The 26,661-nt window shown below is 54.1% G+C and overlaps 1 protein-coding gene across 1 annotated transcript in view; it reads left to right on the top strand.

Annotated features, from left to right (window-relative positions):
* Positions 1–794: 794 nt before the first annotated feature.
* Positions 795–26,661, top strand: part of CRYL1 (crystallin lambda 1) — an 82,278-nt gene continuing 56,411 nt past the window's right edge. Inside the window, exons 1-3 of the mRNA XM_047755706.1 lie at positions 795–947; positions 4,042–4,149; positions 17,104–17,230. Of these exons, the coding sequence (XP_047611662.1) occupies positions 898–947; positions 4,042–4,149; positions 17,104–17,230 (285 nt within the window). The 5' untranslated portion in view covers positions 795–897. The remainder of the gene's footprint in view (positions 948–4,041; positions 4,150–17,103; positions 17,231–26,661) is intronic.

Raw genomic sequence — 26,661 nt, 5'->3', positions numbered from 1 at the left:
GCTCCATTTGCCACCCGAGTTGCCTGTCAAGCGCTGCCTAAGGGCCTTGACCCGGAGGACCGGCGTTTCCCTGCTTGTGCGCTGCGGACACGCTGTCACGGGACGTGTGATGTGGCACGGTGACATTTCCTTTTTCGGGGACAGAAGCAGCTCAGGGCCCCGGAGCAGGAAGCACAGCTCCGCGCTGCGGCCCTCCCTGCGGCGGCCCCACGGCCCTCGGCTGGCAGACCGCCCACCCGCGCTTCCTCTGCGGCCCCAAGGCTCCTGGGCCGCGGCCTCACCCTCGGAGAGAGGCGGGTCTTCCCAGAACTGAATGATGAACTGAACTCAGCAGGGTCGGTCCTCGGCTTACGGCCTGTGTTGGTCGTGTGAACGGAAGTGGTGCTAAACTCTTCAAACGGGAAGGAAACCCGAGTGATAATTTTGGAGGGTCTTTGAGGGGTCGCGCCTGGTCCTGGCCTGCAGGTGGCCCCTCCCGGTGCAATGACTCTAGGGGCGCCGGGGGGAGTCAAGCAAAGCAAAGCAAAGCGAATTCCTGGAGCGCGCAGCGGCCGCTTTCCCCCCGCCCCACCGCACAGCTGCCGGAGCACGTGGTCCGCCGCCCCCCCCCCCCCGTGCGCGCTCCAGGGCGAGCGGAGGGGGACGTTCCGCGCGCGCCCGATGGGCCAGGCCGCTCCCCGCGCCCCCCTCCGTTGCCGCCCCGAGTACAAGGCGCGCCCCCGCCGCCCGGCCCGGGGCCCCTGCGCGCGCGCGCGGGGCGTGGAGAGGTGGAGGCTCCGCCCGCGCCCCACCCACGGGCCAGGCCCCCCCCCCCGGGCCCTGTTGCCCTTCGGCGCGGGCGGAGCCAGTGCCCGGGTGGCGCGCGCGGCAGCTGTTGGCTCTGGCACGGTGCGGGCCATGGCGTCGTCAGCGTCCTCGGAGGCCGACGGGGTGGCGGTGGTGGGCAGGTAAGGGGTCGAGCCTGCGCGCCCGCGAGGGAGGCGGGTGGCCCGGTCGCCACCTGCGCGGGCCGGGGCGCACGGCGAGGCGCGGCGAGTTCGCTCCCGGTGCAGCCAGGCTGCGTGCGATGCGGTGGCAGGCGGAGCGGGGACGGTGTCGGTGGGCGCTGCGAGTGGGTGAGGAGCTATCGGGCCCCGGGGCCCCACCCGCGTATTCTCGTCGGAGGGATGGGCGCCCGGGGGCTCGGCGGGAGGGTCACGTGCGGCGGGTGCAGGCTGCCGCCCTGAGATCGGATCGCGAGGTGGGAATGCGCGCCTGGGGGTGGCGACGGCGTCGGATCCCGGGGGGGGGGGGGGGGTGTCCCTGTTTGCCGCAGCGTGTGTGTCAGGCTGGCAGTCTAACTTCCGTCCACGGTTTTCTGGTTTGCTCCCATCCTTTTCTTTTTTTTTTCTTTTTTTGCCTTTTTCTGAACTTTCATATGGAAGTTCCCAGGCTAGGGGTCCAATCGGAGCTGTAGCCGCCGGCCTACGCCAGAGCCACAGCAACGTGGGATCCGAGCCGCGTCTGCAACCTACACCACAGCTCAGGGCAACGCCGGATCCTTAACCCACTGAGCAAGGCCAGGGATCCAACCGGCAACCTCGTGGTTCCTAGTCGGATTCGTTAACCACTGCGCCACGACGGGACCTCCCCCATCCCTCTTTTAAAACTCCTGCTATTTTCATTTTAAAAACAAGAAAAGAAAGGCATTTCTGTGCCCCTTCCCCTTAGCAGGCAATGACAGCAATCCGCCCACTTTTCCGCGCTTGCTCTTGATCCTTAGACGCTCCTTCCGGGAGGCTCCGGGTCTGTCGGGCTCCGCTGCCGAGGTCCTGCCTGCCTGGCCGCGGTCACAGCAGGTCCTGAGAACACATCCTTGTCTGGGTCTCTCCTCAGAGCCCATGTATGCAGGGTGCGTGTGCTCTGGGTCAGCATTTACTCGGACAGGGCAATTGTGTGTGTCTGTGTCCCCTCCAGGCACGTGGGTGGGTGGCTGCCTAGCGAAGGAATATAAACAGGTGCACTTTGTGCTGGGTGTGGGCGCCATGCTTGCCTTGCACCTTTTGTCCCAGGGTCAAGTGTCTATCAGCTAGGCCTCGGAATGGTGGCCTGCCAGCACCCCACAAAGGCTCAGTGACGTTTGGAGGTGACAGTACAGGTGCCCCTCGAGCCACTCGCGGGTCCATTCGCGTTGGAAAATCCAGTATAACTTAGAGTCGGCCCTCCGTACCCGTGGTTCCTCGGCATCAGCGGTAACTAAGCCTCAGATCCGGGTGCGTCCTGTAGTATTTACCATCTGAAAACCCCTGAGGGGACCCGCTGAGTCCAAACCCGGGTCCTTCTAGGGTCTCTCGGCCCTTCTCCTGCTCCGCGTTCCTGGGGAGGAGCTTCGATCAGAGAGGCAGTTTATTTCTGATTCCTCGGGAGAGGGTGATGAGTTCCAGGAAACTTGGCAACCTTTACTGAGGGCAGCAGTTAGGGTGGAACGTCCTGCCCCCCACACCTTCAGCACCCCAAAAAGCACGCGTCTCTGTTCCTGGTGTGCAGACATGCACTGTGTAGTGTTTACGCAGGCCTCAGGCCTTGGGCTCGGGTTAAGGTAGGACCTGTCTGGGGGGAAATGCCAGCGTTGCCATGTTGCTGGTGCTACACGGAATCCTTTCTTCGGTGGAAATTGAGGCCAGAGGAGAAAGTCGGGCAAGGCTTTACTGGGGCTCCTGCAGCAGCAACAGGTGCCCTTGCTTGGTCCCTGAGGGGGTGTGAGCTGTTCCCCTAAAATGCGGTGAGGGGGGAGGCAGATCCATGGGTGGCGCCACAGGGGTGGCTTAGGGGGTCTGCCCACCCCTGTGGTGGTGCTGTGTGCAGGGATCACGCCTGCTTTTGCGGGGGGGGGGGGGTGCCCAGCAGAGGCAGTTGGGTTTTTGGTCTTTTTGTATCTTCTTTGTAATCTGCCCCATGTGTGGATGCAGCCAGTGGGTTTTAGTCCCTCCTAGTTTCTTGGAACCCAGACAATGGACCGTATTCCAGGTTCAGTTTGTTCCTGTTTCCGAAATGTGGTCGGAACTCAGGGCTGCACCGATGACGTGGGCCCCAGCAGGCACATCCATGTGCGCCGCTTCTCCTGTCCCAGGAGGCCGCTCGGAGGGTCCAGGTGACACCTGCAGATTCAGGGAGGACTCGTCGGGGAGGACGCTTCCTTGGAGATGATGCTAGAAGCCGTGATTGGGGCTCCCGGTGCTCCTGGCATTCGTTTTGTTTTTAATGGCCCTGCCCAGAGCACGAGGAAGCTCCCGGGCCAGGCATCGAATCCGAGCCATGGTGCGGCAACACCCGAACCTTAACTCACAGCACCAGGCTGGGGAAGGAACAGGCACCACCACAGAGGCAATGCCGGGTTCTTCACCGCTGCACTACAGCGGGAACTCCCCTGCATTCGTTTCTGACCTTTTGAATAAGTCCCTGTGAGTTCCTGTCGTTTTTCTCTTTCCTCTTCTCGAACAGTGGGCAGAGGGCTGCCAGGTAGCTCTCGGGGCAGTGCGCTTGGTCTGTCTCAGGGCATGTGGAGCCCGTGTAGCTCGGGCCCTCCTGTGCCTCGGTCTTCCCGCCTGTGAGATGGACACAACCAAAGGCCTCTGTCTTGGGGTGACGTTAGCAGGGGTAAGACGTGTAGTTTAACGTCGTCTCAAGTGCGGGAGGCGGTCGTGTGAGGAGGAGAGGGCGGCGCTGCCTCTGTCCTTCAGGCTCGGTGACTTGCCCAAGCCAGTGGCCAGAGGGCCCCCGGGGGCCCTTTTCCCTGAATGCCCGGCGCCCTGAGGTCGGGGTTCGGTCTCCACATGGGAGCGGTGGCCGGTGCCCCTCGAGGGGCCTGGACCTGGTGCTGGAGGGAGGACCCAGGAGCGCCCACCTGGCACCATCGTAAACAAACACCAGCTGCCAAAACATGTCCTTTCCGGGTATGGATGTGTAGAAATAAGATGCCGTGTAACTGGAAACGCAGCTCCTTCTGGGCCGGGAGCGGCGAGGGCTGCTGTTGCAACTAACCGGAGGCCTCTCTCCCTGCAGCGGCCTCATCGGACGAAGCTGGGCGATGCTCTTCGCCAGCGGAGGCTTCCGCGTGAAACTCTACGACATCGAGCAGCAGCAGGTGACAGGCGCCCTGGACACCATCCGGTGAGTCTGCTGCGGGGGGGGGGGCACCGGCCGCGGCCGGTCTTGTCTTCCGTGTCCCGGGGCCGGGCACGCCTGCATGTCCCTCTCGCTGGGGGGCTGTCGCAGCCTGGGGGCTGAGGAAGGCCAGGATGGTTGAGAACCGGGGTTAAGACGGCAGAAGCGGCTCGGGGGGGGGGGGGGGCTCAGGACTGAGGGTGAGGTCGTGAGAGGGCAGTGGGGTACTGAGTGCAGACGCTCGGCTTCCAGCCTGAGGGACTTCATAAGCTTCTGTGTCGTGGGGCTGGAGCTGCACGGGCTTCCCCGTCAGGAACAGATGTCCCGAGGCCGGTTTTGAGCTCTTGGTCTGCCCAGACCAGAATTAACTGCGATAACTATTGTGAGGCGAGAGAGAGGAGAGGAATTCACCAAATGCTGAGCCCTGGGCGAGCAGAGGGTGGAGTTTTAGGGGATGATCCCAGAAAGAACAGGTACCAGAGGAAAAAAGCCAAGACGGGGCCAGAAGAAGCAAACTGATTCTCGGCCGTCTCCCTAAGATGCCGCCACTGGTCACAGCTCTGAGCTGCCAGGCCTGGCCTGTTAGGCACTTAGGCTCTTTCTTTGGGGTGCATCCATGAGCAATAACTTTTTTTTTTTTTTTTTGCTCTCTAGGGCCACACCTGCAGCATATGGAGGTTCCCAGGCTAGGGGTCAAATCGGAGCTATAGCTGCCAGCCTACACCACAGCCACAGCAACGCCAGATCCGAGCCACATCTGCAACCTACAGCACAGCTCATGGCAACGCCGGGTCCTTAACCCACTGAGCGAGGCCAGGGATCGAACTTGCAACCTCATGGTTCCTAAGTTGGATTCGTTTCCACTTCACCATGATGGGACCTCCCAAGAGCATTGACTTGAATTTGCATTACTGTGTAACATAAGAGTTTTCATCATTTACTTTTTTGTTGTTTGTTTTGTTTTGCTTTTTAAGGCTACACCCGCGGCATCTGGAGGTTCCCAGGCTAAGGGTCAAATTGGAGCTACAGCTGCCGGCTTACGCCACAGCCACAGCAGCATCAGACCCAAGCCACGCCTGTGACCTACACTGCAGCTCACGGCAATGCCAGATCCTGAACCCAATGAGCGGGGCCAGGGATGGAACCCGCGTCCTCAGGGACGCTAGTCGGGTTCGTTTCCTCCGCGCCACGATGGGAACTCCTATCGCTGACTTTTTGAAAAGACTGAATAATACAGGGTATGATGTCAGGCTGCAGGCATGGAGAAATTCCATCTCTAGCACGGCTTTGTTGTGTCACAGGTGAGAACGCCAACCCCAGAGAAGTTAGAGTTTTATCAGTTCCCCAAACCGATCTTCCATCTTCACAGTTCCTTCTGTACTTGTTCTTTGGGTTTTCTGGGTCACTAATTCGAGTTGAGCTGTATCTAAGCTGTTATCTAAGCCATTCACTACTAGTGTGGGCTCTGGGACATGCAGAAGGCCCTGTTCTATATGCTTTATATGCACTAATACATTTAATCTTCCCAATGAGCCTATTAGATACTGGAGAAAATCTCAGAGCAGTTTGCAGAGAGGAAGCAATTTTTCCCAGTAAAGTTCTCCCAACCCCTCTGCCAGGCTCTCCAGCCTGTGACTCAAGATGCCATCCTTTATGAAAGCAAGGGCTTTATCTAGTTCATCATAACACCTTCAGCTCTGGGCATAACTCTAAGCTCAATAAACATGCTTTAAAAGAAACAAAAATAAGCCATTCACGGAGCTTATTTTAACACTTATAACACAGGGATCTCTGTCCAGTCTCCTGGGCAGATCACGATGTCAAATAATACACAAAAAAGAATGTATGTTGTATATACACACACACACAGTCCTACTGTTTACATGAGTCACTTGGCTCTACAGCAGAAATTGGCACAACATTGTACATCAAATATATTTTATAAAACATTCACTGTAGAAGTCCTGTTTGCTTCTTTCCCAATATACCTGCTCGTTATGAGGAGTTTCTCCTTGTGGTTCCACTTTTCAAGCTTCTGGGCATTTAGCACAGTTGCTTTCTGCTATATCTGATCATGACAGTCCCCGGGGCTGGCCATACCTTGGGTGCCTCAGAATCAGATTCTGAGATAAAGATTCCTGGGCCAGGGATTTATTTAGAAAATGCTTCCACCGAGTTCCTGTCGTGGCTCAGTGGAAACGAGTCTGGCTTGTAGCCATAAGGATGCAGGTTTGATCCTTGGCCTTGCTCAGTGGGTTAAGGATCCGGTGTTGCCGTGAGCTGTGGTGTAGGTCACAGACGTGGCTTGGATCCTGTGGTGATGTGGCTGTGGTGCAGGCCCACGGCTGCAGCTGCAATTCTCCCCCTAGCCTGGGAACTTCCGTATGCTGCAGGTGCCGCCCTAAAAAGAAAAAAAAAAAAAAAAGTAAGTGCTTCCGGGAGAAACCAGTGAGGGATGGGGTGGGATGAGGAAGACAAGATTTGGGGAGGAGCTGCAGGCTCTACAAGATTGGGTGCTGCAGAGTGCTCCACCCTTGAGGGGTGGGAGCTCAGCCGTCCCTCCTGCCTGGGTGTGGCTCCTGGGCGGTGGCAGCCGGGATTCAGGGAGACCTTGTGGGGAAACACCAGTGCCTTTCCCCCAGAAATCCTCAGGGAGCTGGAAGTAAAAGCATTTGCCCCCCCTGGCTTCATCCTACTTGCATTCATTCATAGATCCTGACTGAGCACCTTCTGTGCACTGGGCACGCACTGGAGGGTTTTTGTTTTGATTTTTGTTTTTCTGCCACCCCCGTGGCATGCTGGAGTCCCAGACCAGGGCTCAAACAGATGCCACAGCTGACATCAGGTTTTTAACCACTGGGCCACCAGGGAACTCCTAGCCCTGGAGGCCGAGACCCCTGACCCCTACCCCTCCTGTCTGCAGGGAGAGGGGAGCTAAAGCAGCAGCTCATCCGAAAGAAATCCCGTCATGACCAAAAAATCCCGTCATGACCGTGTTTGGTGTGTCAGGATCAGGGCAGGTGAACCTGGCCCGCCGGGCGGGCGTGTTTCGTGTACAGTTGGTTTTTGCAATTTTTTTTTTTACTTTTTTTTTTTTAATCTTTTTGCCATTTCTTGGGCCGCTCCCGCGGCATATGGAGGTTCCCGGGCTAGGGGTTGAATCGGAGCTGTAGCCACCGGCCTACACCAGAGCCACAGCAACACGGGATCCGAGCCGCGTCTGCAACCTACACCACAGCTCACGGCAACGCCGGATCGTTAACCCACTCACTGAGCAAGGGCAGGGACCGAACCCGCAACCTCATGGTTCCTAGTCGGATTCGTTAACCACTGCGCCACGATGGGAACTCCGGTTTTTGCATTTTTAAGGATTAAAAGGAAAAAGAAAAATATGTAACAGTGACATCGTGTGGCCACAAAGCCGAAACTACTACTCTTTGGCCCTTTACAGAAAACCTTTCTTACCCATGTGGGTTGTTTCCCCCATTCTTTTTTGGCTGCGCCCATGGCATGTGGAAGTTCCCGGGCCAGGGACTGAACCCTCAGCACAGCCGTGACTGCGTGGCCACCAGGGAACTCCATCGACCCAGGTGTTGGGCAGCTGAGATTCTGATTCCGCTGCAGAGAGCTGGGCCTTCCTGCCCTCGACTCGGAGCCACTCCTTCAGCCCCGCCCCGCCCCCCATCAGTTAAGTCCACGTGTCACCTGTGCCCCCCCCCCCGGAGGGCCGGGTGTGGATCGGAGGTCCCAGGACCCCCTCCCTGGGTTTGCTGAACCGGCTAGAGTGGCCTGCCTTTAGCTCAAAGCTGTCCTCGTGACAAGGCGGCACGTTTTGGGGTGAAAAACCTGCTCCCTTTTGCTGCCTTTTGTGTCGGGTCATCTGGGTGAGCTTGGACGTGGGTGGCCCTAAACCTGTGGGAAGCCTGGGCCTACAGGGGACCTCGCCGTGTCCACCGAGTGTCTGCTCCGCCACCCACCTGGGTTTAGACAGTGACCCGTGTGGCTCTGTCTCCTTCGCTCCTGACCGGGGGTCCGGCCAGGCCCTTAGGCAGCCCTGCCCTTTGCTGGCTTCTTTTATTTTTCAGTCGACAAATATTTTTTCAATGAAACAGCTCCTTTGGAAAAATGCCTAGGTTTTCTCTTTTTAGAATAGATTTTACTGGAGTTCAGACTGTGGCTCAGTGGTAACAAACTCAACTAGTATCCGCGAGGACGTGGGTCTGACCCCTGGCCTCGCTCCGCGGGTTAAGGATCCAGCATTGCTGTGGTTGTGGTGTAGGTGGCAGCTGCAGCTCCGATTTGACCCCTCGTCTTGGAACTCCCATGTGCCGCAGGTACGGCTATAAAAAGCAAAAAAAAGTTTTACTTTTTAGAACAGTTTTAGGTCCACAGCAAAATTTAGGAGAGACGTCGAGATTTCCTGAGACCCCCTGCCCCCAAAACACCTGCACAGCCCCCGAATTATCAACACCCCCACCAGGCGGTACATTTGTTTCAGGAGATGAACCTTCATGACACATCATCACCCAAAGTCCAGAGTTGAGCATCACAGTTCTCTCTCAGTGACATGATACCGCGGCGACACGATAACATGGTAACGCGGAAAAGTTGCTGCCCTAACAATCCCGCGTCACCAAACGCAAGTTCCTGAGCCCGACGCACAGTGAGGCCAAATGAAAGCTCCTGGAGCTCAGGGCAGGGGAGAGTTCGCTGCAGGGCCGATAAAACCCCCAAAGTCCCCGATGGTTTGAGGGAGAAGTTTTTAAAGGCAAGATTTGGGGTGTGTGACGGTTATCTGACCAGTTGGTGGTGAGGTCCCGGGGCAGACCTGGCACCTGGGGTCCCAGCGTCCCCCGGGGCAGGGCCTGCATCGGGGGAAGAGCTCCGTTCGCTGCATCCCTGAGGGAGCAGCACCTGCCCCAAGGCTCCACCTGGGTCTCCGGACTGGTCCTCCCGTCTCTGCGGCCCCCCTTCCCTGGCTGGCGGCTGCCTGGATTTGTCTTCTGCGGCGCAGGGCGGGTCGGCAGCTGAGTGGGGCCTGTTCCCTAAAACGGGGAGCGGGGGACACAGGAGGGCTTTGCACCGGGAGCCCCGCAGCGTCCTGCCCGGTTTCCCGTTGACACCTGACGCAGTGCGGGTCCGCGTGGGGCACGGTGCCGGGTCATCGCCCCTTTCAGGACCGAGAAGGCAGGGTCTCTGCTGAGGAGGTCGCGTGGATGACGTGGGGGCGCGGCCCACACGGAAGCGGGGCGGGACCCCAATGCGCAGAGAAAAACCTTGTGTTTGAAGTTGTGCTCAGCTCGCCGTCATAGATGAATTGTATTTGGCCGCAGGATGTAGGAGCCGTAGGAGCCGATGCACCGACAAGGTAAAGCCCAGATGGGGGAAGAGCTGAAAGGGACGCAGGGAATTTACGGTAAAGCCACGCGGACTCCGTCTGAGGAAGGACCCGGGGAGTCCCTGTCCGGGGGCAGCTCACCGTGACGCGGGCCTTCAGCAGCCCCGGCCTTGTAACTGGGTTTCTGGCCAATGTGTTGGGTTGGGGTTTGGAGCGGAGACACGAGCTCATCACCTTCCAGGGCGGCACGCAGCACAGCCTCTGCTCCCCGCCGCCCGCCCTGCGCGGGCTCCAGACCCGGGCTGGAGAGGCCTTCTCAGGGTCCGTGGTCTCTACAGCTGCTCCCCCTTGTGGCCGGTGAGCCGGGCAGCAGGCAAGCCGGGCAGCGGGCGAGCCGGGCAGCGGGCGAGCCCAGGGCAGGCCTGGGTCCCAGCAAACTTAGGGCAGTGACAGTCGCTTTCACATGTCACAAAGTCCTGTCACTTCGGTTCCTTTTTCAGCCGTTCAGAAGTCGTCCTGCTCACTCAGGCCACGTGGGAACAGCGGACTCTGGTTTGCTGACTCCACGCTTCAGTTCTGTTGCTACAGCTTTTATTTTGTAGACACAATTCCTGCTCCGCTGTAACCAAGAGAAAACTAAGATGCCTACTTGAAAAGTTCTTTGTTCTGTTTCTTGGGGTGTTTGTGTTACCAGGCCTTATTTTTAAGGTGTATCATGAAAGATTTTGGACACTTTTAAAGTCCTTTCAGGAATCAGGGAGAATATGGAGAATTTATAATTAGTCTTTTTCTTTTTTCTAAAATTAAAAAAAAATTGTTTTGGTCTTCCTTTTTAGGGCCATACCCATGGCACATGGAGGTTCCCAGGCTAGGGGTCCAATCAGAGCTGCAGCTGCCGGCCTACACCACAGCCAGGGCAACGCGGGATCTGAGCCGCATCTGCGACCTATGCCACAGCTCGTGGCAACGCCGGATGCTGAACCCACTGAGTGAGGCCAGGGATCAAACCCGCAACCTCATGTCTCCTAGTTGGATTTGTTTCTGCTGCGCCACAACGGGAACTCCCAACACTGCATTCTTAACCCACTGAGACAAGCCAGGGGTTGAACCCATATCCTCAAGGATACTAGTTGGGTTCATCACAGACAAGCCACAATGGGAACTCCAAAAGTTGATTTTTGAAATAGTTCCCATTGTGGCTCAGCGGGTTACGAACCCGACTCGTACCCCAGAGAATGTGGGTTCGATCCCTGGGCTCACTCAGGGAGGTAAGCATCTGGCGTTGCTGTGGCTGTGGTGTAGGTCACAGGCGTGGCTTGGATCCTGTGTTGCTGTGGCTGTGGTGTAGGCCGGCAGCTGTAGCTCCAATATGTCCCCTAGCGTGGAAACTTCCAAATGCCACAGATGTGGCCCTAAAAAGCAAAATGATAAAAAAAAAAAATTGCAAGATTAATTACACAATATCATGGCAAGAGATCTCAGTGAATTAAAAAAACAAACAAACAGGCTGTCATCTAAGATTAGTCTTTTCCTAACAGGGTGGGAGAGTCAGTGACTTAAAACTTGCCACACGTCCGTCTTGCACCAGCAGGGTAGCCAACCTTGGGCAGATGCTTCACTGCTGGGCTTTTGTTCCCCTTGTGGGCTCGGTGCTTGGCACATATGAGGCCTCAAAAATCTGAGATGAATGTATTTTAAGAAGAAAAACAAAAATCAGGTGAAGCAAGTGGTGCCGTGGACCCGTGAATCGGGAGTGTTTAACCCTCGTGACTCGGGTGCGGTCTCACTTCCATGCGGCGAGGGGGCCGTTCTGGCCACAAGACCAGGACCCCGGCCCGGGCCAGGGTGACATCTCAGGGACAGCCCCGCTCGGGGCAGAGGACTGGCTGCCTGTGGGGCTGGAGCCCCGTCGGAAAGCGCTGTCTGGGTGAAGCCCTCGTCTCAGCTCCTTTACTGCCGTCTCTCCCCTGAGCGAGGTCCCTCGGGGCCCGAGTCCACCTCGTGTGTGGATCTGGACCTAACGGCAGCGGTGATCGCTGTCCCCGTCCCCTAAGCAACTGAGCGTCCCGGGCCAGGAACTGGGTCTCTAGCTTGTCTTTGACTCGACACCCAGCGCCCTGCCCACCTCCGGAGTCTTGGACCCAGCTCTGGTCGGGATGCCTCTGGATTGGTGGGTTCCTCTGAGTCGTGCACGTGGCTCCGGCTGGAAGACCCGGGGCTAAACGATCACAGGATGGTCCCCGACTTCTCCCGTCGGGGTCTGCCGCAGTCGCCAAAGAATGTGTGCAATTTGGTGTAAAGCTAAGAAAACCATGTACTACGTTCATGGAGAGGTTTCCAGAGTTGCCCTGGAGGCCAGGAAAGACTAGAGGGTGGCCGGGAGCCTGTCTGCAGGGGCTGAGGAGGTCAGAGGTGGCCTGGAGTGTCCTCGCCAGATGTGACCCCTGGGGCTGTGGGTTCCGCAGGTCGTTGAACCTGATGTGTCCGTGTGTCCACGGGTCATGCTGTCCCTTGGCTGTCATCAGGACCGTTCAGATGATTGCTTCACTTCAGGTGCTTACTCCGCTTCCCAAACAGGAATGGCTTTGCTGGCTCAGATTTGTAGAAGTTACGCATGCTCACTGTACATTTTTAAAATAATTTTTATTTTCTTTTGGCCACACCCGAGGCATATGGAAGTTCCTGGGCCAGGGGTTGAATTGAGCTGCTACTGCTGCAACCTACACCATAGGTTCTTAACCCACTGTGCCACAGTGGGAACTCTGCTAATTGTACATGGAGAAACTCAGGGAGAAACCAGTTACTCGGAGTGTCTCTGGATGTGGGGTCAGGAGTGACTGCTGTTGGGCTCTAAGGCTTCACGGGTGTCCCATCCTGTGGCCTCGGGCACGTGGGTGCGTGCCTCCCCAGGGAAGGGAGGGGTGGAGGCAGGAGCTGAGTCCTGGGAGGGCAGAGGATGCTCTCGTCAGCGCCTGCTGCCTGCTGCCCCGTGCACATGCAGGTGGAACTGACAGACTGGGCTGAAGCAGGTGTCCCCCCAGCCCCCCATCCTGATGCTGCCATTGCTAAGGAAAGAGAGACCTCAGGGCACCCGAGGGGGTGACAGCAGGGCAGTGGGGCCCGGGCCGGGGGCCCACCTGCGGGACGGATGCAGCCACTTTCTTCCGCCAGTGCACTTCCACGGACAGGCCTCCCGAGAGCTTTCCACACTGGTCCTCCCGGCTCTGCCCACCCCTCTTCCCACCTCAAGCTGCCCCCGCGACTCAGACCTCGGGGAGAGGCTGGGAAGCAGAACACCTGCCAGAATTCCCTTGGGTTCATAACAGGCCCACACTGAGGTTCTCAAAGAAATGGGAGCCACGGCCTTTGTTCCCAGGCACCTGCATTAGGTGTGGGGCCAGCTGCAGGCAGGAAGCAGGCCGTGGGGCCAGGGTGCAGGGGTGCAGGGCAGAAAGTGGGCACAGCACCGGTGATACTCTGAAACAGCTAAGGGCCTAGGTGGTCAGAGCTTAAACTTTGTTTTTTTGGCTGCACCCACGTGGATGAAAGTGAAAGGCCAGGGATCAAACCTGTGACAAATGCCGGATCCTGAACCCACTGTGCCGCCAGGCAACTCCCAGTTTAAACCTTTTAGTTAAGGAAATACATGCACAAAGACAGCTGTCACTACAAAGTTCATAACCCAAACCCAGTTCATTACCCGTTCCTACACGTGGGCTTACGATCTGACCTGGGAGTGGATTCTTCTGTTTGGCAAACGTGTGTGTTTTCTCTCTCTGATAAGTTCTTATCTTCTTAAATGAATAAATGCTCCTTTTGAATAAAATCTCAAAAATAAAAATATAAGAATATTTATATATCATGTCCTACGCTGGTGGCTGTTGACATTTCCTCTTCTCTGATTTAAAATAATGACACAGGGGTCCCCATTGTGACTTAGTGGGTTAAGGGCCCCGTGTTGCTCCAAGCTGCGGCACAGGTTGCAGATGCAGCTTGATCCAACGTTGCCATGGCTGTGGCGTAAGCCAGAAGCTGCAGCTCTGGCCTGGGAACTTGCCTATGCCACAGGTGCGGCCCTAAAAAGAAGAAAAATTTTAAAACTTTGGCTGCGGTTGGGATGCAAGTATCTTGGGTCCTGGTGCTATGCTGCCCTCTAGAGGAGATGCTGGCGCATTACAGCCACCCACTAGGGCACTCGAGGGGCCGGGGTCTTAGCTCAATGGCTCTTCGTAGCCGTCAGCGCTGCCAGGTGCTGGCCTGGGAGGTCGAGAAGCCGGGTGGGAGTCGCATCTTTCCAAGGTATGGATGTCCATCGTCTGCAGAGCTTGAAGCAGAAGTTCTTCCAAACAGTCAGTGAGAAAAACTGGAACGAGCGTAACTGGGACGCCCCGTTCCCCAACGGCTGGGTTTGGTGCGTGCAGATCTGCTGACTTGAAGAGGACGTGGAAAAGCTCCCGAGACCCGTCCTCTGTCCCCTGGGGTCCCGATGGCCGGGTCCCCAGGGTGCACAGCTCTCCCCATCTGCGCCGCCGCCCCTCGGGGCAAAGGGGCCTTGAGGTCAAAGTGCTGATGCAGATTCTGGACCCGAGTCCGCCCTGCAGGGGCCCCTGCCCCACGGCCCGGCGACGTCACCGGAAGGTCTGAGAAGCAAGCTCCCGAGGAACACGGGGCCCTGGTCCCACGGTTCGACCTAACCTGACACAGAGGGTGCTTGACGGGTGAGCGCGGCCCAGCTCCCGGAGGACGAGGCGGGTTCCGTGTGTCCCTGTGTTACTGGCTTTGGTGTTAAAACCCCTTGGGAGTTCTGCACACAAGGAAAGGGTGGTGGGAGGTTGCTGGCTAAACACCTGTGATTTAAAAAATGACAAGCAGCACATGCATGGGGGTCAGTCGCGGTTGGCGACGGCAGAAAGGGACGATGCTCCGCCTTTGCACCTCTTTCTCCTTCTCAGAAAAACACTGCAGGAGGCGCGGGGCGCCGAGTGAAGCACCTCGGCTCTCCCCGCTGCGGCAGGGGACGGAGGTGACGTTCCGCCTGGTGGCAGCTCCGAGGCGAGCGTTCTTACGCCGGTTCTGTGGGGGGCACGTAGCCCACTGTTACTGGTGGTCCCCACGCCCAGCCTCGGCCGTCGCGGCTCTGAGGGTCCGTTCAGGGCACAGGGACAGAGGTGCAGGTGACATCTCCATGGGGACTGGGTGTGTGGCCCAGTGGGGGGTCAGGGTTCCCTGTTTTTAAGACTAAATTTGTTGCATCGAGGAGAGTTCAGGTATTATTTATGTATCTCCCCCCCCCCGCCCCCGATGAACAGAACTGGAAAGCAAAGGCCTTGGCAGTGAGAATCCTAAACCTCAGGACTGCTTTTCTCTCCTGTTCGTGAACAGGAGCCACGCCGTAATCGGTTAGTAACCGCTAGGCATTTCTTTGTACAGTAGATCTCGGCACCCGAGTAACACCACGTTGCTGAGATGAAGGCGAGTAGTTCCCCCTGCTTGTGAAATTTAAATATACACAGTATCGGGAATAGCGGATTTTTTTTTTTAAAGTCTTTTTAGGGCTGCATTGGCGGCATATGGAGGTTCCCAGGCTAGGGGTCAGATTGGAGCTGTAGCTGCCAGCCTACGCCACAGCCACAGCCATGCCAGACCTGAGCCTCATCTGACCTAAACCACAGCTCATGGCAACGCTGGATCCTTCACCCAATGAGAGATCAACCCTGTGCCCTCATGGATACTGGTCAGATTTGTTTCCACGGAGCCACGACAGGAACTCCAGGAATAGCAGACTTTTAAACCGTTCAGAGCTTAGGGTCTGGGAATCTGGAATATCCTGTCTGTTTTATTTATTTATTTGTTTTTGCCTTTTCTAGGGCCACACCTGCGGCATATGGAGGTTCCCAGGCTAGGGGTTGAATCGGAGCTGTAGCCACCAGCCTACGCCACAGACACAGCAACGCGGGATCCGAGCCAAGTCTGAAACCTACACCAGAGCTCACGGCAATGCCGGATCGTTAACCCACTGAGCAAGGGCAGGGACCGAACCCGCAACCTCATGGTTCCTAGTTGGATTCGTTAACCACTGCACCATGACGGGAACTCCTGTCCACTTTAAATACTTAAAAATATTCAGTAAATGTATACGTTCTTTACAATGCATTGCTGAGCTGGCAGGACAATAATGTAACTTCTCAGAGACCAAATCTGGGACACAGATCCTGGGAGAGACGTGAACGCTGCTGCTGCTCTGGGTGGGTCGCCGGTTCTGCGACCCCAGGGCTTCTCCCGGCAGAGCCTGCTCTGCGCAGAGGGCGGGTGGACTCGGAGCTCCCCAACGAAGCGCGACCGAGAGGGCTGCACTGCTGCTGAAGGAGAGCTAGGAAGACAGAACCCGCACACGGGCCTCTGGGTGGAGGGGAGAAGGGGTTTCTCTGAGAATCTGTAGCCATAAACCACCCTCTTGGCGTCCTGGAGCCCAAATCCATACCGTGTGAGCTAAAAATGTCCAAGCTCAGCGTTCAGATCAGTGCTTGGGCAGCAGCGCCTCCCGGTGCCTGCAGGAGGCAAGCGGCACCAGAGGAACGGGCAGTGCCTGAAATTCAGGGGAGCGTCAAGGAGCAGGAACTGCAGAGGAGGACAGACAGACAGAATGCCCCCCACACCTCCCTAGACGACTGAGACGCAGAGAATGGGAAGGGAGGGAGCGGCGGGGAAGGACGAGACGACTCAGAGGTCCTGCGGTTCGCACACGAACCCTCGTTCGTGGGTTCGAGGGTTCCGAGCAGGGTGGGTGGTGCGGACGGCTGCACCTGGATGTCTCGGTGGATCCCAGACACCTGGGAGGAGCAGCTGCAGCCGCGGACACAGGACCCGGCCACTGGGAGCAGTGCTGCCGTGCACACGGGGTGCGGATGTGCCAGGCCCAGCTTCTCGTTTTGGGGTGTCTACCTGGAAGTGGAATGGCTGGCTCATGATGGTCCTATTTTTTAGCATCAAAGTGTAGCTGACTTACAATGTTTCTTCAATTTCTGCTGTACAGCAATGCGACCCAGTCACACCCAGGGCCTAGTGCTGTGTGGCAGGATTCCATCACCCAGCCATTCTAAATGTGACAGCCTGCACGTACCAACCCCCGACGCCCCATCCATCCCCTCCCTCTCCCCACCCCTGGGAACCACAGGTCTTCGCTCCATGTCCATGATCTGTTGCTGTTCTGTAGAAGGTGTATTTGTGCCACAGTTCTGACTCCACGTATAAGTGATAGCTTATGGTGTTTGTCTCTCTCTGACTTACTTCACTTAGTATGAGAATCTCTAGTTGCATCCATGCTGCTGCAAATAGCATTGTTTTGTCCTTTTTATGGCTGTGTAGTATTCCATTGTAAATCTGTACCACATCTTCTTCCTGTTCTTAGGAACGACTGCCACACTGGCTGCAGCTTTTACATCTGCCAACAGCACATGGGGCCCTGTTTCCCGCGTCCTTGCCAACATTTGGTTTCTCCTCTGTTCTTTTGGTCGTCACCATCCTAATGGTTTTGCTTGCATTCCCCTGCTGCTTCGTGAGATGGATGATTTGATTTGGAACGGTTTCTCAACACTCACAGCTCACTCTCCACTTCTTTCTAGAAAAGAGATGAAGTTGCTGGAGCAGTCCGGTGCCCTGAAGGGCTCGCTGGGCGCCGAAGAGCAGCTGGCGCTCATCAGCGGGTGCTCCGACCTCCGGGAGGCAGTAGAGGGCACAGTGCACATCCAGGTAAGTCGGGGGCACCTGCCGTGGGGGGAAGCTGGCGTCAGGGGCTGGGAGGACTTGTCTCCAGCTCCTTGGGCAACCGGCAGGGTCAGAGGCGGTTGAAGGCCTGGACACCACGCACTGAAGGTCAGGGCTGTGTTTATGTGACAGGACCTCCAGACGGCCTCTGCTCACACCGCCGGGATAGCACAATAGACTTTCTCAGCAGCTAACACTAGTTTTGTTTTTCTTCCCATCGAATGAGCGGTTGTGTTCTTGTTCTCGAACAAAATTGTGTAAATGCTGAAAGAAATCGCCTAAGACAAACCCTTCCATTTCTTGGAGCCTTTGCAGCGTTTCATTTTTCCAACAACTTCCCTTAAGAGAGGGCTCTGCAGGGGCCGTCCCCGCAGCCGAGACGCTCCAGGCCTGGCAGGGCGGCACCTGCTACCAAGGGCCGAGTGGAGGCAGGATGCTCGGGCGCCGGCGGGCGGGTGAGTGTTTTGAAGGCGCCGGGAGCAGCTCGGCCACAGGGTCCCCTGAGAAGTCACGATTTCATCACCGTCCGGGGCCGTGACAGGTTTCTGGGCATGTTGACACATTTCTTTCTACGACGTGGGGCAAACTCGGCTTTCAAATTTTGCACCTAATGCATCTTCACCTCAGCGTATGTTTACCGAGCAAACAAGGAAATCGGCGCCCCTCATCACACCTGCCTGCCGTGAGACCAAGTGTTAGGTCATACTGGGTTTCTAACAATCTGATAATCTTAAAAATACATTTTATTTATTTATTCATTTATGTATTGTCTTTTTGCCATTTCCTGGGTGGCTCCGATGGCATATGAAGGTTCCCAGGCTAGGGGCCTAATTGGAGCTGTAGCCACCGGTCTACACCAAAGCCACAGCAACACGGGATCTGAATTGCGTCTGCGACCTACACCACAGCTCAGGGCAAAGCCAGATCCTTAACCCACTGAGCAAGGCCAGGGATCAAACCTGCAACCTCATGGTTCCTAGTGGGATTTGTTAGCCACTGCACCACAAAGGGAACTCCTTAAAAACATATTTTAAAGAATAACGGTTATGGAAGTCCTGTTTAGGTGCACTATTCCAAAAATGTTTAAGTATTCTTGTGTATTTTTGTTTCATTTTTCCTGTTTATTTTCTGTTTTTCTAACACACTGGACATTAGAATGTAAATAGAGTTTTGCATCATGCTTTTTATTTAAAAGTTAGAATCTTTCTTGCCTTTCTGACTATCAGACAGGAGTATAACTCAGTGGACTTTAAATTATTCTGTTCATCATGTGAGGTCTAACCTGAGAGAAGCTTCTTTCTGAAAATGGCATCGAGGAGTTCCCTGGTGGCCTGACATGGGTTCAATCCCTGGCCCCGGGATGTCCGCATCCCATAGGTACAGCCAAAAAACAAACAAACCCTGAAGCTGAAGGGCCGCGGCCGCACCTGCTCCCCGCCAGCCTCATGGCCCCCGCCGTCTTAGTGCCCAGGACGTCCCGCTAGCCAGCCCCTCTTAGCAGCTCTTTGCGGCTCCCTTTTTCCCAATTATAAAAAGAAAACTTATCACCGTGGTAAAATTAAATCTAGGCTATGTGGAGACTTTTTTTAATAAACAGAAAGTTATCATTGTTATAGGAAATGGTTCAAACGCAGGAGACAGAGCCTGTGAATGAATACAAACGATTCTTCAACTACAAACCATCCGACTGTAGGACTTGCTGCGTCCCGAGGGTCACAGCCCCAGAAACACGAGTGCAGCTCTCTCTGAGGCAGGTTTGTCCTCTACCCAAACCCCAGCGGGCAGGAGCGGGGGTCCGGGTGTTTCCTAATGCTCTGCTGAAGTGCGGGCACGTGCAGGAAGGGAGCCTGAATTTCTAGAACTTAGTGCAAATTTGAAATCAGACCTTGCCTGGCAAGAAGCGTCAATTTGTCTTGAAAAGCCTGTCTCAAGCACTGACGTTAAAGAGCATTACGGCTCATGAGCTGTGAAACGGGCGTTTTCTAACCTCTGGAACTGAAGACCGAGGCCGAGGGCGGCGGCGGCGGGAGCCCCGGGAATGGTCGGACGGTTACGAACTTTAAACGACCTTCCGAACACGAGCAGGACAGCGCTGAAATCGAGAACTCGCAGTGAGGTTAAGCTCGGAGCTGCTGAGGATTTGCCTCTCAACGTTACCCTGGAGGCTGCTGGGGTGTCCTGTGATCTCGGCCAGGTTCGAGAAGTTATGATTTTGTAACGACAAAAAAATAAAAAAATAAATAAATAAAAAATAAGGAGTTCCCGTCGTGGCACAGTGGTTAACAAATCCGACTAGGAACCATGAGGTTGCGGGTTCGGTCCCTGCCCTTGCTCAGTGGGTTAAGGATCCGGCGTTGCCGTGAGCTGTGGTGTAGGTTGCAGACGCGGCTCGGATCCTGCGTTGCTGTGGCTCTGGCGTAGGCCGGTGGCTACAGCTCCGATTTGACCCCTAGCCTGGGAACCTCCATATGCCGCGGGAGCGGCCCAAAGAAATAGCAAAAAGACAAAAAAAAATAATAATAAAAAAATTAAAAAATTTAAAAAATGATTTTGTAACGTATCTGGCTTTTTCTTGTTTTCAGAGTGAGAGCAAAGTTCTCTGCTTTACACCCCGAAAGGTCTTTTTTTTTTTTTTAAACAGCCGCACCCACAGCCTATGTAAGTTCCTGGGCCAGGGACTGAATCCAAGCTGCAGCTGTGACGTAGGCTTCAGCTTCAGCAATGCCGGATCCTTAATTCACTGCACTGGGCTGGGGATCGAACCCTTACCTTCGCAGCAACCTGGGAAGGATTCCGAACCTACGGTGCCACAGCGAGAACTCCCCCATGGGTTCTTTATTATCCTTATTTTAATTACCTGGAACATAATGTTTACATTTAAGATAGGAACAGGAGTTTCCATTGTGGCTCACTGGGTTATGAACCTGACTAGTAGCCAAGAGGAGGCAGGTTCGATCCCTGGCCTTGCTCAGTGGGTTAAGGATCCGTCATTGCCATGAGCTGTGGTGTAGGTCGCCGATGCAGCTCGGATCCCAGAGTTGCTGTGGCTGTGGTGTAGGCTTTCAGCTGCAGCTCTGATTTGACCCCTAGCCTAGAAACTTCCATATGCCACCAGTACAGCCCTAAAAAGAAAAAAAAAAGGAACAGGATTTGGTCAAACATTTTGTTGTTGTTCTCAAAATTTCAAAAGTGGTTCACGCTTGTGAAAAAGAAGCATAAGCGTGTATATAAAGTAAAAATTGAAACTTTTTTCTTTACCTCCCCACCGCTGGGGATGAATGTTACAAGGAGTCTGGGGGTTATTTATTCCTGCAGAACTCTGTCAGATATTACAGACTTCACATTTTAATAACAGGGACCGATTAGGATATGTTTTACAACTTGATTTCTGTACTTCATTACAGACCTCATGTACTGATCTGTGTATTTTCCATAGGCCGGGAAATCATTTACTCGTTCACTGTTCATTTATTAGCTAGATAATGTTTTCAGAGTTGAACATTAATGTTTAGAAATAAATCAGTTTAACACCTTGAAATAACCTGGTTTGAAGGCCAAGAATAAAAATTAAGACAATATACACAGTATTTTGTTGGTCTCTGAAAGTCTGAGCGCTAATATTTCAAATACACAGGTTAGCAAATTTCTTTTATAAAGGGCCAGATATTAAATATTTTAGGCGTTGAGGGTTTTTGTCTATTTCACAGTCTTTCAAAGATGTAGGAGCTCCCGTCGTGCCCCAGCGGAAACAAATCTGACTAGGAACCATGACGAGGTTGTGGGTTCGATCCCTGGCCTCACTCAGTGGGTTAAGGATCTGGTGTGTCCATGAGCTGTGGTGTAGATTGCAGACACAGCTCGGGTCTGGTGTGGCTGTGGCTGTGGCATAGGCCAGCAGCAATAGCTCAGATTTGACCCCTAGCCTGGGAACCTCCATATGCTGCGGGTGCAGCCCTAGAAAAAAAAGACAGAAAATAAAAATTAAAAAAAAAAAAAAACAGATGTACAAGCCATTCTGCACTGGACTGAATTTGGCCTGGTCACAGTCTGCTGATCCTTAGCTGTGCGCCCTGAGCTGAATTTGGCCTGGGCATAGGCTGTTGATCCGGCTCCAAGTGGAAGTGCTTTCTTTCCCCGCCGCTCTGCCCTCACTCCGCACGGAGAGCTTCACCAGTCAGCCTGGCTAGAAGTGCTGAAGGCCTTTCCCGGCCTTTTCTGGGGCTGTGTCTCTTCTCTGTAATTTCCAGTTAGAGGCTCTGCTGGGGCCTGTTTCAGGCGCCCGGCATCGCCTGCTCCCCCTGGTGTCTGCAGGCGGCCCTGCAGGCTCCCTTGCACCCAATAAGCGGCACTGAACCGCCTGTGTTCTCAGGGGTGGGAGTCAGGGAAGGCAGAGACCAGTCCCTGCCAGCCCCCTGTGGACGCACAGCACGGGGGAGGCTGTGGTGGGCTTCTCTCTGCACCCTGAGCTGTGCCGGCTCGGGGACAGCTCTGCAGACGCAAGCGTTCTTGGCTCCGTGCTCCGTGGTGCTGCCACTTCCTGACGGCTTCCGGGTGCTCACAAAGGCTTTCCGGCTGCGAGCCGGTGCTTCAGTTTTGTCTCTGGGGCCTCCTAGCCCCCCATCCTGATGATGTCACTAAGTTTCACACCCACACAGCCGAGTCTGGACACCCGGGCGTCCTGTGCCCCGGCCCCCCGTCGCTCTCCTGCTCCTTCTCTGCGAGGCTCCTGCACTGGGGGGTTCAGACAATCTAAGTCAAACGCCGCTTCGAAAACGCCGATCTAACTGCTGCTTCCAGTGCTTTGCTTTTATAAATGAAGTTTGGTTGATTATCTCTGGGTATCATTCTGCCACATTTTGAGTTACGTTTTTAAAGGCTGGATCATTGAAAATGGAATCAAGAAGTACAAGCCCCTTTCTGGCCCTTGTGGCTTCTGGTTGGCCCTGTAAATGCCCTGCACCCTTGTAAGAGGAGCCCATTAAGACAGCTGGATTTCAGGCTCACCAGTGTTAGGTATACTGACCTTTCGGATGCTTATAGAACTGATAAATGAAAACATTTCATTATCCCAACTTGTAGCAACAAACATGTCATCGTTCCAACACTGACTTTTTTTTTCTTTTTGTCTCTTTTTTTAGGGCCACACCCAGAGCATATGGAGGTTCCCAGGCTAGGGGTCTAATCAGAGCCTCAGCTGCCGGCCCGTGCCACAGCCACAGCAACGCCAGGTCCAAGCCGAGTCTGTGACCTACAGCACAGCCAACGGCAACACCAGCTCCCTAACTCACTGAGCGAGGCCAGGGATCAAACCCACAACCTCGTGGTTCCTCGTCGGATTCGTTTCCGCTGCAACAGGACGGGAATTCCCCAAGACTGACATGCTTAATTTGGTTCTAAAATTACTGCGAAACTAAATGAGTGACCTTACTACCCCCTGAACTTAAAAGAAGGAGAAGCTCAGGGAGTTCCCTGCGGGTCTAGTGGTTAAGACTCACTGCTTTCACCGCCGAAGCCTGGTTCAATCCCTGGCCTGGGAACTGAGACCACACATCAAGCTGCCGCACACCTCACACCTCAGCCGAAACAAAAAGAAAGCCCAGCTCGGATCTCTGTTTAGAAGAGCACTGCGGGGCTCTTTCAGAAAGACGGAATGACGGCACTACTACACAAACTGGGGAGCTGACGTGATACTGACTGTATATGATGTAAATATGATTATGTGTGTGTCTAAACCTCATTTCCATAGGTAGAAACTTAACTGTCCCCGGGCCGTAGAGGTTGTAGGTTGTTAAATTAATGCCCAAAGTCAAAACAAGCAAGTGTCTGATGTAAACACTTCATTTTGGTTTGTTTTTTGGGGCCGCACCCACAGCATATGGAGGGTCCCAGGCTGGGGGTCAAATCGGAGCGGTAGCTGCCGGCCTGCGCCAGGGCCACACAGATCCGAGCTGCGCCTGCGGCCTACACCCCAGCTCACGGCAGCGCCAGACCCTTAGCCCACGGAGCGAGGCCAGGGACGGAACCTGCGTCCTCACGGCTGCGGGTCAGACCGTTTCTGCTGCGCCACGATGGGAACTCGTGATGCAGACGTTTTTATGTAAGAAATCTGCTGGATGGAGGGTATAAACACCCACGGAGGAGGTGTCTGGCTTTACCGCTCGGCCGAAAGCATGACAGGCCACCTGAAGGGGCCGCGGCTGCGCATCCGACGCCTGGGACACGGCGCCGCCCGGCGGGTCATCCCTTCGGCCGCTGGTTCCTTCCCCCTTCCTGCTGGGGGTGGCGGGCGGCTGCTGTGTCTGGGAACCGCTGTGGGAGCCCGTCCCAGGGGCCTGCCTTCTTAGGACTGCGCCCTCAGGCGTAGGCGGCCTCTGTCTGGGAATCTGACAGCAGTGAAAACCCAGGAACACCGGGGGCGAAACGCCAAACCCCCTGCTTGTCGGCGGGGCTGGCAGCGGCGGCGGCGGCGGCAGTGGCATCACAGGGGCCCCAGGCGCCTGCTGGTTTCCCAGCTCTCGGCTCCTGCTACCCACCTGGTGGCACAGGTGCCCGGGGTCAGACCGGCCTCCTCTGAGCTGCCCAATGTTTATTTTTACTTGAAAGTCAGTATTCAAAGACTTGTCCCCCGTGCATCTGTCTGAACTACTGGGGCAAAGAAGGAAAAGGTTCTTTCCAGTTGGTGACTGTCCCCTGTCAGGAGGTGGGCTGTGCTGCGTCAGGCCCCCTGCGGGGCGGGGGCGTCTCTCAGGCGCCTGGGCACCCGAGTAGCTGTTCCTGTGTCTTGGCTGAGGTTCCCCTGACGGATGCTGTGTGTTGTGACTGGGGGGGCACCTGGCTGAGGCGGGGGCCTTCCTGGAGGAGGCGCCATCCCTCTGAGAATGGTCCCTGAGCCTGCCCTTTCAGCTGCTCTTCCTGCTGTCAATCAGTGTGGGACAGGGACAGGGACAGGGACAGGTCCCAGGGCCTTCTACACTTTCCTGCTTTGCTTCAAATGAGCAGCTCCCTGTCTTATCACATGACTTGGTGGGGGGGGGCTCTTCCCTCTGAGGAGGCCCCCTCAATGGAGTGTCCCCTGTGTACCGGGTGGGGGGGGAGAGGGGGAAGGGGCGGCACGTGGCTGTGAGGAGCTGGGGAAGACGGAGCCGTCACTTATATGAGTGGAAGTCCATGCAATAATTATGCAATAAAGCTCACTGTTAGTATAATAAAAATGGCAAAAGTTACAGATAAGGAGAGGATTCGAAAGGCAGCAAGAGAGAAAAAGACTTATAAGGGAACCTCCGTAAGGCTACCAGCTGATCTCTGTACAGAAGCACTAGAGGCCAGGAGAAAGTGGCAAGATACATTCAAAGTTCTGCAAGGGAAAAATGTGCAACCTAGAATACCCCACCCAGCAAGAGTATAATTTACAGTAGGAGAAATAACAAGAATTTCTCAAACAAAAATTAAAAGAATACAGCAATAATAAACCCATTCTATCTTTTTTTTTTTTTTGGTCTTTTGTCTTTTTGGGCCGCATTCGCGGCAGATGGAGGTTCCCAGGCTAGGGGTCGAATTGGAGCTGTAGCCATCAGCCTCCACCACAGCCACAGCAACATGGGATCTGGGCCACGTCTGTGACCTACACCACAGCTCACAGCAACACTGGATCCCTAACCCCACTGAGCAAGGCCAGGGATTGAACCCGCAATGTCATAGTTCCCAGTCGGATTCGTTTCCTCTGTGCCATGATGGGAACGCCAATAATAAATCCATTCTAAAAGAAATATTGAAAGGTCTCTAAATAGGAAAGAAGTAAGAAGAAATAGGATAGAAGAAACCACAGTTAGAAAGTAGTCACTTAAATAAGCAAATATATAGATGAAAAACAAGAAGGAAAAAAAAAACCCTATTTGTGAAAGTGACAATAAACACAAGAAACAGAAAAGGACAAACATAAAGGTGAAAAAAGGATATTGAAATTATGAAATCGGAGAGTTCCTGTTGTGGCTCAGCGGTAACAAACCCAACTAACTAGTATCCAGTTATGTGGGTATGTGGGTTCGATCCCTGGCCTCGCTCAGTAGGTTAAGGATCTGGTGTTGCCGTGAACTGTGGTGTAGGTCACAGACACGGCTCAGATCCCGTGTTGCTGTGGCTGTGCTGTAGGCCAGCAGCTGCAGTTCTGATTTGACCCCTAGGCTGGGAGCTTCCACATGTTGCACATGCCGCCCTAAAAGGAAACAGACCAACAAAAAACCCACCAAAAAATGGCATGAATACATATTTATCAATAATTACTTTAAATGTCAGTGGACAGAGTGTTCCAATCAAAACACATAAAATGGCAGACCAGACTAAAAAACAAGAGCCTACAATATGCTGCCTTTAAGAGACCCACCTTAGGGCAAAGGACACAAAAAATGAAAGCGAGGAGCTCAAAAAAGATATTTCATGCAAATAGAATTGTGAGGAAAGGGGGAGATGCAATACTCATACCACACAAAACAGACTTGAAAACAAAGGCCACAAAGGAAAAAGGATGCAATTTAATGATAAAAAGATCAACTCAAGAAGAAAATATTATACTTGTCAATACATATAGCCCTAATACCGGAGCACTGAAACATATTACAAATACTAACAGACGTGAAAGGAGAAATTAATGGGGATACAACAGTAGGAGGCTTTTACACCCCACTCAGATCAATGGACAGATCCTCTAGACAGAAAATCAGTAAGGCAACAGAAATCCTAAATGACACAATAGAACAATCAGATGTAATTGATATTTTCAGGACATAACAGCCAAGAAAAAAATACATATACATTCTTTTCAAGTGCACAAGGAACATTCTCTAGGATTGGCCACATACTGGGGCACAAGACTAACCTCAGCAAATTTAAGAGTATAGGAATTATTTCAAGCATCTCCTTTGACCACAATGGCTTCAAAGTAGAAATCAACCACAGGAAAAGAAATGAGAAAAAAAAAACTGACTACACGGAGACTAAACAACATGCTACTAAAAAACCAGTGGGTCACAAGGAAATAAAAAAAGGGAATTAAAAAATTCAAGACAAATGAGAACAAAAACACAACCATTCAAAATCTCTGGGATGCCACAAAAGCAGTTCTTAGAGGGACGTTCAGAGCAATACAGGACTTTCCCGAAGAAGAATCTCAAATTGACAACCTAATCTACCACCTAAAAGGATTGGGAAAGAAGAACAAACAAAACCTAGTTAGCAGAAGGAAGGAAATCACAAAGATCAGAAAAGAAATCAATAAAATAGAGATTAAAAAGACAATTTTAAAAAATCAACAAAACTAAGGGCTGGTTCTTTGAAAAGGTAAACAAAATTGGCAAACCTCTGGCCAGACTCACACAAAAGAAAGGAGAGAGAGAACGCAAATAAACAAAGTAAGAAGTAAA

Source organism: Phacochoerus africanus, chromosome 13, assembly GCF_016906955.1.
Source record: "Phacochoerus africanus isolate WHEZ1 chromosome 13, ROS_Pafr_v1, whole genome shotgun sequence".
Classification (NCBI taxonomy): Eukaryota; Metazoa; Chordata; class Mammalia; order Artiodactyla; family Suidae; genus Phacochoerus; species Phacochoerus africanus.
Note: the sequence above shows the minus strand (reverse complement) of the source record. Positions and strands in the feature narration are given on the sequence as shown.